Here is a 12843-nt window from a genome sequence, read left to right as displayed (position 1 = left end):
ATATTTGCTCCTCATTATTAGCTAATTTTGTCTCAGTTCCATGTAGGTTGTTAATATCCTGGATTCCAATGAGGAACTAGAATGGTTCCAGTTCCTGATTTGAAAACCAGTGGGTACCTGATAGCTGCAGATCATCGGCATCTTCTCCTGGTCTCCATGTTGTCCACAACATCTTGAACAAGTTCCATGGCAGTGACCACCTGCACCTTCCATCCACAAAAGTTTGCATCAATAAAACATCAACCTCACCATATCAGCATGACACATCTTAGATTAACTCAGAGTGCACTTTAGCCCTTCACTATTGCACTTTGGAGCTCACTGACAACTTACATTACAATGCAGCTGCCAGGTTGCTTTGCAAGCAGGGACATATGTCCATCTCATGCATCATAACATGGTGCATTTCAGGACTCTTTCCTTGTTCCCTTAGCAGTCACTCATCTTGCACTTCCTTGGATGCTCATAGTATCTCTGTCTTTTCTTGCTTTTTGTGCATTGCCATTTCATTCAAAACATACAGTTTTTATAATTCTGTTTTGACTTGCCTTTTAGTATGGATAAAAAGCCAGGCACTTGTCATAGTTGCCAGCAATGAACAGTCAAGGGGTGGACATGTTAGTGTACAGCAGTGTGCTCCATCAATGTTATATGTACACAACGTCCCAACAGCTTACGCAGCAAACACACTGCTTGTTGTTCAACCAAATGGCCATGATTGAAAGTCTAGTGCACTAAGGTTGGGGGGGTGGGGGGGGCGGGTGTGGCGCGGGGTGCGGGAGGAGGTTTGGAATTGTCAGTCAGTGGGGAACAGCCACAGTCAATCAAGGGCATCATCTGGTCTCGGTTCAGGGGCTTAGCTATGTTAAGTTGGATGCTTAGTATGAATAGATCTGGGGGTCCATGTCCGTCCAGTGCACAGATTGGGCAATGTTCTTCAGGTCAAATCCAACCAGTCTGGTGATCATCATATCTCAATTGAGGCACTGTATCGACATCAGTAAGGGGGCTGGGCTATTCTTAATAAAAACCAAAAGAACTGCAGATGCTGTAAATCAGAAACAAAAACAAAGTTGCTGGAGAAGCTTTCCTCAGAACTCACCGGACCTGAAACGTTAACTCTGTTTTCTTCTCCACAGATGCTGCCAGACCTGCTGAGCTTTTCCAGCAACTTTGTTGTTGTTGTGGGCTATTCTTAGTTGGGGCTGCCCTCACAATTTAATCTGGGATTGGATCAGGGTAAATCTTAAGGGTTTAGGGAATAAATATCAAATGAGGTTATCAGGGGATATTAATAGTTAACAAAAGTGGGTTTGGGTGAGAACATGGGGAGGTTTAAAGCTGATTGACAGGGATTGCTATGTAGAACAGCACATGGAGGTTTGGTGGCCATGTAGAATGCCAGGCAAGCCCTAACTGTGAATCTCACAGGTGTAATCTGGAAAGCCATGCATCTTCAAATTAATCTCAACTGTGCAATAGTTGCAATAAATTGGCTTCCAGTAAAACCAGATTGGGCAGAGTAAATTTGGCTTGTCTGTGGGAGCAGAGTCTACTCGGGGATGATGTGAGGTCCCTCAAGGCACTATTGCATTAAATTGGCACTCTCTTGGGTTTGAGATGATGTGCACCTGCCATTACAATTAACTGCAGCTCCTGCATTGACCAACAATGTATATTACAGATCCTGGCAACAAGCAATCCTGACTATATCATTGATTTTACAAATTAATACTAGTAATCTCTCTGAAGCACAAGTAATTACAGGCAACCTTTAACATATCAACTGTCGTACTCAATTCCTGAGCACATCCCAAAGATCTCATAGGTTGCACAAAGGCATGATGCCTGTAATCAGAACTGTAATCAGTGGTAATATGGGCTCTAATATGAAACGCTGCCATTCTTGACTGATTTGACAGGAAGTGGGGAAGGTGATAGTAATCCTACCACATTTAACATATCAAAGTGATCTGTGTGACATGCTGCATATATCTGAATATGCTTTAATATGTCAGAAGTCTTTGTAGAGGCATCACATGGCTTTCCTTGTCAGAATCCTTCACGTCCCATTATATTGAGACCTATAGTAAAGTCTCCTGATTGCTGATAAGTCACATTATTAGGATTAATTGCGCCCATTCTGAATAGACCCAGTAACAACAGGTGTTATCATAGCTGTCATTGCATTGTAAAGAAGGTGTAGAGAAATTGAGGCACAAACGCATCAGCAAACCAGAACTAGCAGCAACTTTCAACGGCTACCAAAAACCCTGCACGTGGAGAGGTTGTAGCAGAAGGTGCCCTCAGGGTGGAAGGGAAAGAGATTGCCTGGAATGTCAATGCTGCAACCACTGTAGCTGGCATCTCCCATCTCGTACGTCTGTGCTGGGTATCCTGTAAGGTACCATGATGCCTATATCCTTCATAGTAAGATTCCTGCTTTAGTCCAAGTGTTACAGATAGACCTCAGCTGACGTTCCCCAAGTTAAGATTCCTACTGAGATAACAAGGTGTGGAGATGGATGAACACAGCAGGCCAGGCAGCATCAGAGGAGCAGGAAAGCTGAAGTTTCGGGTCTGGACTCTTTTTCAGAAATGGGGGAGGAGAAGGGGACACTGAAATAAATAGAGAGAGGGGGAGGCAATGATAGAAGGTGGATAGAGGAGCAGATAGGTGGAGAAAAGATGGAGGGGTCAAGGAGGCGGAGATGAAGCCAGTACAGATGAGTGTAGGAAGGGAGTTGGGATGGGGGTTGGTCAGTGAGGAGGGAGGGGTGGATAGGTGGGAGAAAAGAAGGACAGGTCAAGGAGGCGGGGACAAGAGGGGCTGGTTTTGGGATGAGATCGTGGGTGGGGAGATTTTGAAGCTTGTAAAGTCCACATTGAAATCATTGGGCTGCAGGGTTCCCAGGCAGAATATGAGGTGCTGTTCCTCCAGCCTTTGGGAGGCATCGTTGTGGCACTGGAGGAGGCCCATGTTGTCCAAGGAGTGGGAGGGGGAGTTGAAGTGGTTCACGACTGGGAGGTGTTGTCGTTTGTCACGAACCGAGTGTAGGTGTTCCATAAAGCAATCTCCAAGCCTCTGCTTGGTTTCCCTGATGTAGAGGAGGCCACATCGGAAACAGCGGATACAATGTACCACATTAGCAGATGTGCAGGTGAGCATCTGTTTAATGTGGAAGGTTTTCTTGGGGTCCAAGACCAGCCCCTCTCGTCCCTGCCTCCTTGACCTGTCCATCTTCTCTCCACCTATCTGCTCCTCTATCCACCTTCTATCATCGTCTCCCCCTCTGTCTATTTATTTCAGAGCCCCTTTCCCCTCCCCCATTTCTGAAGAAGGATCCAGACCTGAAATGTCAGCTTTCCTGCTCTCTGATGCTGCCTGGCCTGCTGTGTTCATCCAGGTCCACACCTTGTTATCTCAGACTCCAGCATCGGCAGTTCCTACTATCCCTAAGATTCCAACTGGATGTCCTAAATCCTTCAGCTCTGGGTGAGGAGAGATGAAATAGTTCCCCTTCTTTGTTCACCTGCCCTTCAGTTGGTTGAAACATGGTTAATTTAGAAAGTCACCCCAAGGGAGTAGATCCTTTCTCCTGGATCAAATGAATTTATGTTCTAAAAAGAACCAATTTAACTGGGCTTTCTTTAGTTAATAAAAGAGTAAGTTTTTTTAAGATTACTAAATGTGAAAATTAATAACAATACACATACACTTAGGAGTAGAATGTGAGTGCAAAAATAGATCAGAGTTAAAAGATATACAGATCAGTCTCACTGGGAGGTACACGATGTATAGATAATAAAACAGTTGATTTTGGGATTCTTGGCTTTTGCAGATTAGTTGAAATCCTTTCTCCTGTTTCCATATGATGACGGTTGGCAGCACTCCGAGAAATAGAGGTCATTTTGTTCTGTTTCTTTCTGACTTGCTTGCTGACTAGTTGGCTTCTAGTACCCAGAGCACATCAGAAATGTTATCTACAATCGAGGGGTGATTAGATGGTGATTCTTCGATTGTGACCTTCGCAGCACACGAGTACTCAAACCCAATCTAGTAGACACCAACCTCAGTTTACTAGCATGTCTTCCATTACCACATCCTCTATCACTAATGAACACAGACAAGGATTACAGTCAATTTTTAAATTCATTTCTACTTACTCCTGGAAGGGCTCCTCTCTGTCTACCTCTCTGTCATCCTATCTGTCTTCCTCTCTCTCATCCTACAAGTGCAACATTCCATGAGTACTTTGCCAGACAACATTGAATTTGCATATTTTTGTCTGTAACAGTCTTTTTTTAAAGCACATAATTTGGAATAAAAAAAATTGAAGAATGCCCATTGTACCTTGAACTTTTGATCTGTCACCAAGGCATAAGGGCTGGATGTCTTATATGTATGGCTGCTGGGAGCCATTGGCTACTCTCTCCAACTATGACTAATTTCTCCATTACACAACACCCCTGACTGAGGCTGAGTGTGGATACAATGTAATCCAATCTTCCAGCAGGACCATTTTGGAGCAGACAATAGGCCTCCTCAAGATAAGGTTCTAATGCTTGCATCAGTCTGAGGGGGCATTGCCCTCTCCAGAAAGAGTGTGCTGCATAATCTTAACATGCTGTGCTCTGAAAAACTGGAGCAGGTAAAGAGCTGATGTGATGGATGCTGAAGAGCTGGGAGAGCGGCACAGTGTTCTGAGGACAGAGATGAAGGCATTGAGTGAGAGGAATATCACCTTTACCATAATACAGCAGTTCAGTATTGGCGCAACAAGCCAGACATCTATCATGAGACATAAATTGGTTGAAAATACCATTCATTGACTATGGATTTATTACTGCTCCAATTTGCAAGCAGCCCTTATTTGGTCCCAAAAACAAATACAGATTTTAAAAAATTTGTTCTTTCCTCACTTTTCCTATTGTTTAATAACAATTAATGTAACCAACTGTTTCAAAGCTTCACAGCATCTGAAGCTCCCACAACACATTGTATTACAATGGGTATTAGGGAAAGAGTAGCACTCCTTCAGACAAGGTTCTCACAATGTATGATGCTGAACAAGGGTAGCTTCTGTTACCTGACTCTTGATCCTAGAGGAAAAATGATAGTCAATCAGACAGCTGATTTAGAGTGCAAATGTATTTGCATATGTGATATTCTACCTGCAATGTGTCTGAGAAAGGTTTTCTTTCTCCTTGCTTTCTCATCATGTCATGGAGCAGTCCCAGGGTCTGCAGCGGGGGTTGAGAGAGCTTCCCTGTAATGGATCTTATTAGCTTTGAAGATTTGAGCAGGTGATCCTATGATATTCATGGCTGGAAAGCCCAGATGTACAGAGAGTGTCCCATCCAGATCCTCACCCTCCTTGGTGGTAACTTCCACAGGGTTGGTGGGCGTAGACAAGCTACAGGTAAAAGTTTGGTGCACTTCTGGAGTGTCCTGACAGGGCATTCTGTTGTGGCCGGTGTATGCTTCCTCCTGTGTCTTGGTGCCTTCTTGTCTCCATGGGAGGAAGAGGACTAAGATCAAGGTCCCTCATTCCTCTCACTTTGCCATTGATGTTGAGCATCAATGGCTAAGGCATTGGATTACAAATCTATATGTCTTTTCAATAGATACTGATTGTTCTGCTGAACCTCCTTCTCAAAGGCTACTGCCAACCTATCCGTGGAGACAACTGGATGCATGAATGTTGGGGCCAGCACATTACTGATAATGTTGAGGGACACCTCCAACCTTCAATCCAGTTTGCTAAATGTCTTGTACAAATTGGTCATTAATAATTGTGCATACAGGCAAATGTCATGGGGTCATCTGATTGGAACTGAGCAGATGCCTGGTCTGTGGAAGCCCTCTGAATGCTCGTGACCTAGGATGGAAACTTGTACTCACCAGAATGTGCTCGCACGTCCAGTCTAGCTGATGTATCCATTGAGGTGAAAGTATCTGGGCTGGGGAATACAACTTTGACAGTGGATCCTCTGTGGGGTCTGTAGCTTCTTCCTCGGAGGTGGGGATGAATTGCTATCTGCAGGCACTAGTCTCTTTCAGATGGAGAATGTGTGGGTGTTGCTGGTGCCTACAGAAGACAAAAGGTAATGAGTTCTGCAATAGGGAAAGAAGATTGTGCAGTTTAAGAATCCATTCACAGCAGTGTTAATGGGGAGTTGGTTGCTGGGACTTGGAATTCTTGTCATCACCACGAGTGTCATGATCCTGTACCACTAGAGCAAGAATTCTCTTGTTATATGGGATGAGGTGACAAATGACAGGCACCTTGTCTTCTGCCTTGGCTCTTTCAGCCCTGTCATGAGCCATCTTGTCCTGCATTATGAGAAAGGGAAGTATTGGGGAACATAAAAGTGGTCAGATGTTATTAGTGGTAGCGGTGCAGGAAAGGCAGTGAGGTGTCCTGAATGGATGAGTAGGAAGCACAGAAGACAAGGAGGCTTAGTAGTTTGTGTGGATGGGGCTGGTAAGAGCAAATAAGTGAAGATGCTGTATTCAATAGTGGGCATGGTAGACCATGAGACTTGGTGGGATGTGGGTACAGTAGCACAGAGACAGTGAGTGAATGTGAGGTTGAAGAGGGTACATGGTGGTACTTGCCCTCATAAAGCACGGAAGGTAATGAACCTTTTAAAGGCAATGCTTCATTTTCCTCCAGATTGTGGACACTGCACAGACCTCCATGGCTATCTTGGACCATCTTGTGCTACGGTCTCCTTTGTCAAGGCAGTGGAAGGAGAATGGCCCTCCTCTCCACAACACCATCCACGAGGACATCCAGGGCCCTGTCAATGAAGTTTTCATAGAATCATAGAATCCCGTAAGTGTGGAAGCAGGCCATTCAGCCCATCATGTTTTCTTTATTCATTAATAGGATGAGGGCATTGCTGGCTAGGCAGCATTTATTGCCCATCCCTAATTGCCCAGAGGGCAGTTCAAAGTCAACCACATTGCTGTGAGTCTGGAGTCACATATAGGCCAGACCAGGTAAGGATGGCAGTTTCCTTCCTGAAAAGACATTAGTGAACCAGATGGGTTTTTCCAACAATTGACAATAGATTCATAGTAATCATTAGATTGATAACTCCAGATATTTTATTGAATTCAAATTCCACCATCTGCCATGGCAGGATTCGAACCCGGGTCCCCACAACATTATCTGGGTCACTGGATTAACAGTCCAGCGATAATACCACTAGGCCATTGCCTCCCCTATGTCCAACCACCCCTCCAAAGAGCATCCCACCCCCCCTACCCTATGCCTGTAACCCTGCCTTTCCCATGGCTAATCCAACTAGCCTACAAATCCCTCAACTCTGGGCAATTTAGCATGGCCAATCCACTAAACTGCACATCTTTGCACTGTGGGAGGAAACTGGAGCACTTGGAGGAAACCCACGCAGACACGAGGACAATGTGCAAACTCCACACAGAACTTTCCTCTCAAACCTGTCCTTTTGAAATTTTATGGAAACACAAGAACAACCCTGGTGTGCAGCAATTTGAAACGATGTGCAGCTGTGTTTGAAACAGGGTGCCTGCAGCTTGGTCACTGGAAAGTCCCAGTATCAGTGACTGTCCACCACTGCTGAGCACAAGATTGCACAAGTGCAACACCCTGGAATTAAAACGCATAGTTAATGAGGTGATCTAAGGAGAATTGCATGAGAAAAGTTACCAGGGGTCACAAAAAAACCCTCCCTGAAACTTCCTGAAATTGACAGCTAAAATATGGAAAGATTCAGTCAAGATAGAATTCTTAAATATGTCTTTTTCTGATTGCGAGAGTGTGACGATGGAGTCTCAATGAATCAGTTGAGGGGAATGAATGCTTGACAACTAAATTTGCAAATGAGACAACACTAGGAAGGAAGATATGTTGTGAAGAAGACATAAGAAAGTTGCAAAAGGATATAGATGGATTGAATGAGTAGACAAAAACAGCTGGAAAATTGAGTATAATGTGGGAAAAGCTGAAATTATTCACTTTGGCAGGGAGATGAAAAGCAATTACTTAAATGGAGAATGATTGACAAAATTCCAAGCTGTAGAGGGACCTAACTGTTCTCGTCCCTGAGTCACAAAACTTTAGTATGCAGGTACAGCACATGGTCAAGAAGGCTAATGGGATTGCTATCCATTCAATACTTTAGGAATTGAACATAAAAATAAGGATGTTACATTTCAGTTATATGGGGCATCGGTGAGACCACATCTTGAATACTGTGTGCAATTTTGGTCTCCTTATTTAACAATGGATGTAAATGCATTGGAGTTCAGAGGATGTTAAATACATTGATGCCTGGATTGAGCAGGTTGTCTTATAAAGATAAGTTAGATAGGCTGGCTTGTTTGCACAGGAGTTTAGAAGAGTGAGGGGATGACTTGATTGGAGTGAATAAGATCCTGAATGGTCATGACAAGGTGGACATGGAAAGGATGTTTCCTGTTGTGGATCTGTCCAGAAGAAGAGGGCATTGTTTTAAAAAAAGTGTCAACCTTTTAAAAACAGATGAGACAAATTTTTTTACTTGGGTCATATGACTCTGGAGATTGCTGCCTCAGAAGGTGGTGGAGATGGGATCATTGAATACTTTTAATGCAACAGTTAATAGATTCTTGTTAATTGCAGAATTGTGGTTTATTGTAATTAGATGGGAATGTTGCATTTAGAGCACAAAAAAATCATCTGTGATTTCATTCAATGGTGGAGTAGGCTTGATGGGCCATGTGGTCTAGTTCTGTTCCTATTTTGCATGTTTGTATGCTTGATTTTTATCAAATGCAATTCATTGTTGCAGAGATCCTTTAGAAGGTTGCAAGTGCTCTGAGTCATATGTTTTCACTCATCATCGCCATTGTTAGTGCATCCACCCAGGTGGCAATTTCCATCAAAAAGTCAACAGAATTATAAACTTCAAAAATGAATTTTGGTTGTATTAAAACCTAGGTTTGCATCTGATGATTTTGTCAGACATTAATTCACCATCTGCAATGATTCTGGAAACTTATTGCAGATGGTGTCAAACTCCAGGATCATCTCTAAATTCAGTCAAATCCAGGACCCTGCTTCAGTTTTAGCAAAGGCAGGATAATGTCCCATTGTCAGGCAAACTCAGGATTTACCCATTCCTTAGAAAACAAAGGATTGCCACCAAGAAGAGGAGCCAATGTTTCCAAAATGTAGGTGCTGTTAGCATGGCCACTTTTCTTACTGCTCTCTTTAACTGCCAGGAAAATCAGTGTCATACACCTGCAGCATCATTGCAATGGTGCTCCCACATTGCTGGTACTTCAGGAACAGCAGGATTTTGACCCAATGATTGTGAAAAGAAATGATGATCAAGTCAAAATGTTATGCAACTTGCATGTGAATATATTACATTTGGTGCTTCTCCAGCTCTTCATGCTATAGGTCGTGGGGTTGTAGATTCTACCATAGTTTACTATGAATTTCCAATAGCGAGTGCCTACTGTAATGGAATGGGGAAGTAATAAACTAAATTCTCACGCTTCTTCCCAGTATTATCAACTGTTAGATGTTAATGCCTGACTGACATTTGATACATCCATGTTGCTGTGTATTTCCTTTCTTTAAAATAGAGAGCCATGATAATCAAATCTTTCGATTTGGGTTTAGATTTTATTGGCATGTATATTCAAGTATAGGAATGCTGTGAAAAGTGCATAATGTTGCCACACATGGTGTGATCTTAGGCACGAAGGTGCTTAGGTACAAAGTAGTAAAAGAAACAAAGTTTAAAAAATTAAACATTATTTTCATAGCATGAGTTGAAAAATAAAGAAATAAAGTAATAGTTAGCATTAAAGTCCTTCTTAATTTAAACTAGAAAAGTAAAGGAATAAAGTTAAAAGTTCACAGTCTTTGAGTCCTCTGCTTAGTTCACTCTCCAGAAGACCTTAACAGCCTGTTTGTGGCGCCGCTGCCAGGGGACCTTCCTCACCACTCACTGTTCCCGTGTTGGACTGCAATGTCATTGCTGCTGCTGAAGCTGCCGCCTCGCCAGTCTCCTACTGCTGCCTCCGGAACATGCCCAGGCAGGATCCGCTTGCATGCCAATATACTGCCACAATGTGCCATAAGACTGAGCGAGACACCGCCATGCTGGGTCACAAGGCCACCACGGTCTGCCGAGTGACTGGGCTGAGGCCGAGAGACCAACATATGCTGCTGAGAGACCGCCACGAGCTCGGCTCAGCCGAGAGGATGTCTTTCTGGGTCCACACTGAGGTTGGGAGTGAAGAAAAGAAGAAAAGAAACACCAAGAGACAAGAAAAGAGAAAGGAACGGACAAGATCTGGCTGAAGCATACTACTCCGCCACCGCCATTTTGAACATCTTTATCATTTCCAGTTTTCAAAGAATAATGGATTCTGATGTAATTCAGTCTCCAAAACAGCTGTGAACAGTTTGTAGAAATGACATTTGATACATTGAATCACTGTAAGTTACATTATTCCTTATAAAGCTTATTCACCTTATGGTTCAGAACAATGGAGCTGCAACAAGAAATCTACTAGTGAACTGGAAATGGACATTTTAATTGGTAATAATATTTATAATGTCTGTAATTGTGCTACACATTTGTTATTTCAAGAGATCCAATTTCTAAATAGAGGCTTAGGATATGTAAGTGATTGTTGACTTATGGTTCACTGCAATTTGTTATAGTTGTTGTTGATTTCTTTTTCTGTCTAGAAGTACAAAGATGTAGAGCCCTTCATAAGGATTGAAGAAGTGGATGGAGTGGAATTGGTAATGCAGTTTGGAGAGAAGATGAAAGAGATGTTACGAAGGAAAGTTGAGGCAGTGAAGGTATAAACTAACTTGCTCAGCCTGCGCATAATTTCTATCCCAGCGGTTGCTTTCTATCAGTGTGGGATTTTCAAATGTTGCATGATTCAACAGAAAAAGCAGACAACTTAACAACAAGTTCTGAAATAATTGTACCCTTGTTTAAAATTTCGACCTCACTGTAGAACTTGAACACATAATCTAGTCTGATGTTTCATAGAATTAATGTTCAATTGTTGAAATTGCTGTCTCCAGCATGAGATGTTAAACAGTGGTTAATTTGGGCATTAAAATTCCCATGAAATTACTCAAAGAGCTGAAAGTTCTTCCAGTGTCGTCTCTCAACATCAAACCCCCTGCCAGAATTTCACTGAATAACAATGGGGCCTACATTTCAAAACAATTGCATTTGCTTTAATTTATTTTTGGTATGGTCTGGAATACCTCATACATCTCTTTGCCTCTCTACCTTTCTTCCTTCAAAACAGTCCTTAAAATCGTCTACTTTGACTAAGATTTTGACCTAAACTGTCCTTGTGTGGTTACTCATCTTTTTGTTTAGTAATAAAATGTGTCCTCATGTGAAGTTCTGAAACACTATTTTAAAGATACATGTTACTATTTCTGAATAAAATTGCAGAGTTCTGTAACAATGGAATTTTATTTCCCTTTTTTCAATTTTCTTCACTTTTGTTAGAGTAAATTGTTGTAATTATTTTAAACTGAGGAATCTAAATTGCCCAAAACAAAACAAAGATGGCTGATGGTTAGCTCACATTACTAAATTAGTCAAACTATCATTATTGTGGAGCATAATTGAGGGAGCAGGTTGACTATTCAAAGCCATTGTAGTGGATATGTTGCCAGAGAGAATGTTCACATTGTAAGGTTACAATGAAGATTATTGCATTCTAAAGCTCTGAAGTAATAGTGAGGCTTAAAGGTGCATAAAGGAAACACTCAGGGTGGGGTCAATTTCATAGCCTCATTAAGGAATGGACTGTCTGATGTGAATCATTTGTCTTTGTTGCAAAAACCATTTTAGTCCAGGCACGTAAAATAGCAGAAGTATTCACTATATTGTTGCTGGTTTAGCATTAACTTTGGTTCAGTGCCTTGACTATCAAATTATCTTGAACGCCCTCCACCCTTCCCATATCGAGGTCAGAGTGGCCATGACTTGCCTTGATTTCCCCATCCCCTTCAAAATCTCACAGCCACCTCTGATAACCTACCAGGATGCACCGTATCATCTACAGATGCCCCATCACTGTAATAATTTTCTCAGCCACTAAAAACAATCAGGTCAGGCCTGAGACTTGAGCTTCCAGCAGCCTTGAAAACATATTGGATTGTCTTTAAAACTTCCCAGATCATGTATAAATCACACTCTACCTGACAGACATGGTCTATCACTTTGACAAAGTTTGCAGGATAATTCCGACTGACTGCATCCCATTTCCTGATCTGAATTTGCAAGATGTCCCAGATTAACTGACTGAGGCAAGAACTGATTTTGCCTGATTTCCAGTATTGACCATGGCTTAGCCCCCAGACTGCAACAGTGCAGGTACTTTGATTTGTGTTGGACCAACAGACTAAAGGACCATGACAAACTCTTCAGACCTGAAATGGCCTGAAATGACTGTGGCAGTGCCTCCAAACTGACTATGGTCTGTCCTTACCTCACATTTCCACTTTACCTTTCACCTATTGGCATGCTCTTCGTGCACATACAGTGCATTTGCCGTGGAAGCTAATGACATATGACACAGCTGTGCACTGCCATGTTACCCCCTTTTTCACATTTACTCTTCTGTGTTTCCTATAGACAAAAGCTACCTAATTTTCCTCTTTTGCTAAACTTGTCACTTCAACCACAGCCTTTTCTGCTGCTCTAGAGTGCAACATGTGGGAAACTAGCTCATGCCTAACCCTGCCTGCTAACATGTCACCTGAGAATCTGGTAATGGTGTATTGCTGTTGCCCAATTATGTGAAGCAAT

The 12843-nt window shown here is 42.4% G+C and overlaps 1 protein-coding gene across 1 annotated transcript in view; it reads left to right on the top strand.

The window, feature by feature from the left end:
* Window positions 1-12843, top strand: part of LOC109930100 (voltage-dependent calcium channel subunit alpha-2/delta-4-like) — a 375911-nt gene that overhangs the window by 31579 nt on the left and 331489 nt on the right. The window contains exon 3 of the mRNA XM_048607861.1: window positions 10743-10859. Within this exon, the coding sequence (XP_048463818.1) occupies window positions 10743-10859 (117 nt within the window). The remainder of the gene's footprint in view (window positions 1-10742; window positions 10860-12843) is intronic.

Source organism: Rhincodon typus, chromosome 18 (assembly GCF_021869965.1).
Source record: "Rhincodon typus isolate 14 chromosome 18, sRhiTyp1.1, whole genome shotgun sequence".
Lineage (NCBI taxonomy): Eukaryota > Metazoa > Chordata > Chondrichthyes > Orectolobiformes > Rhincodontidae > Rhincodon > Rhincodon typus.
The sequence above is the reverse complement of the archived record's forward strand: the minus strand, read 5'-3'. Positions and strand labels throughout refer to the sequence as shown.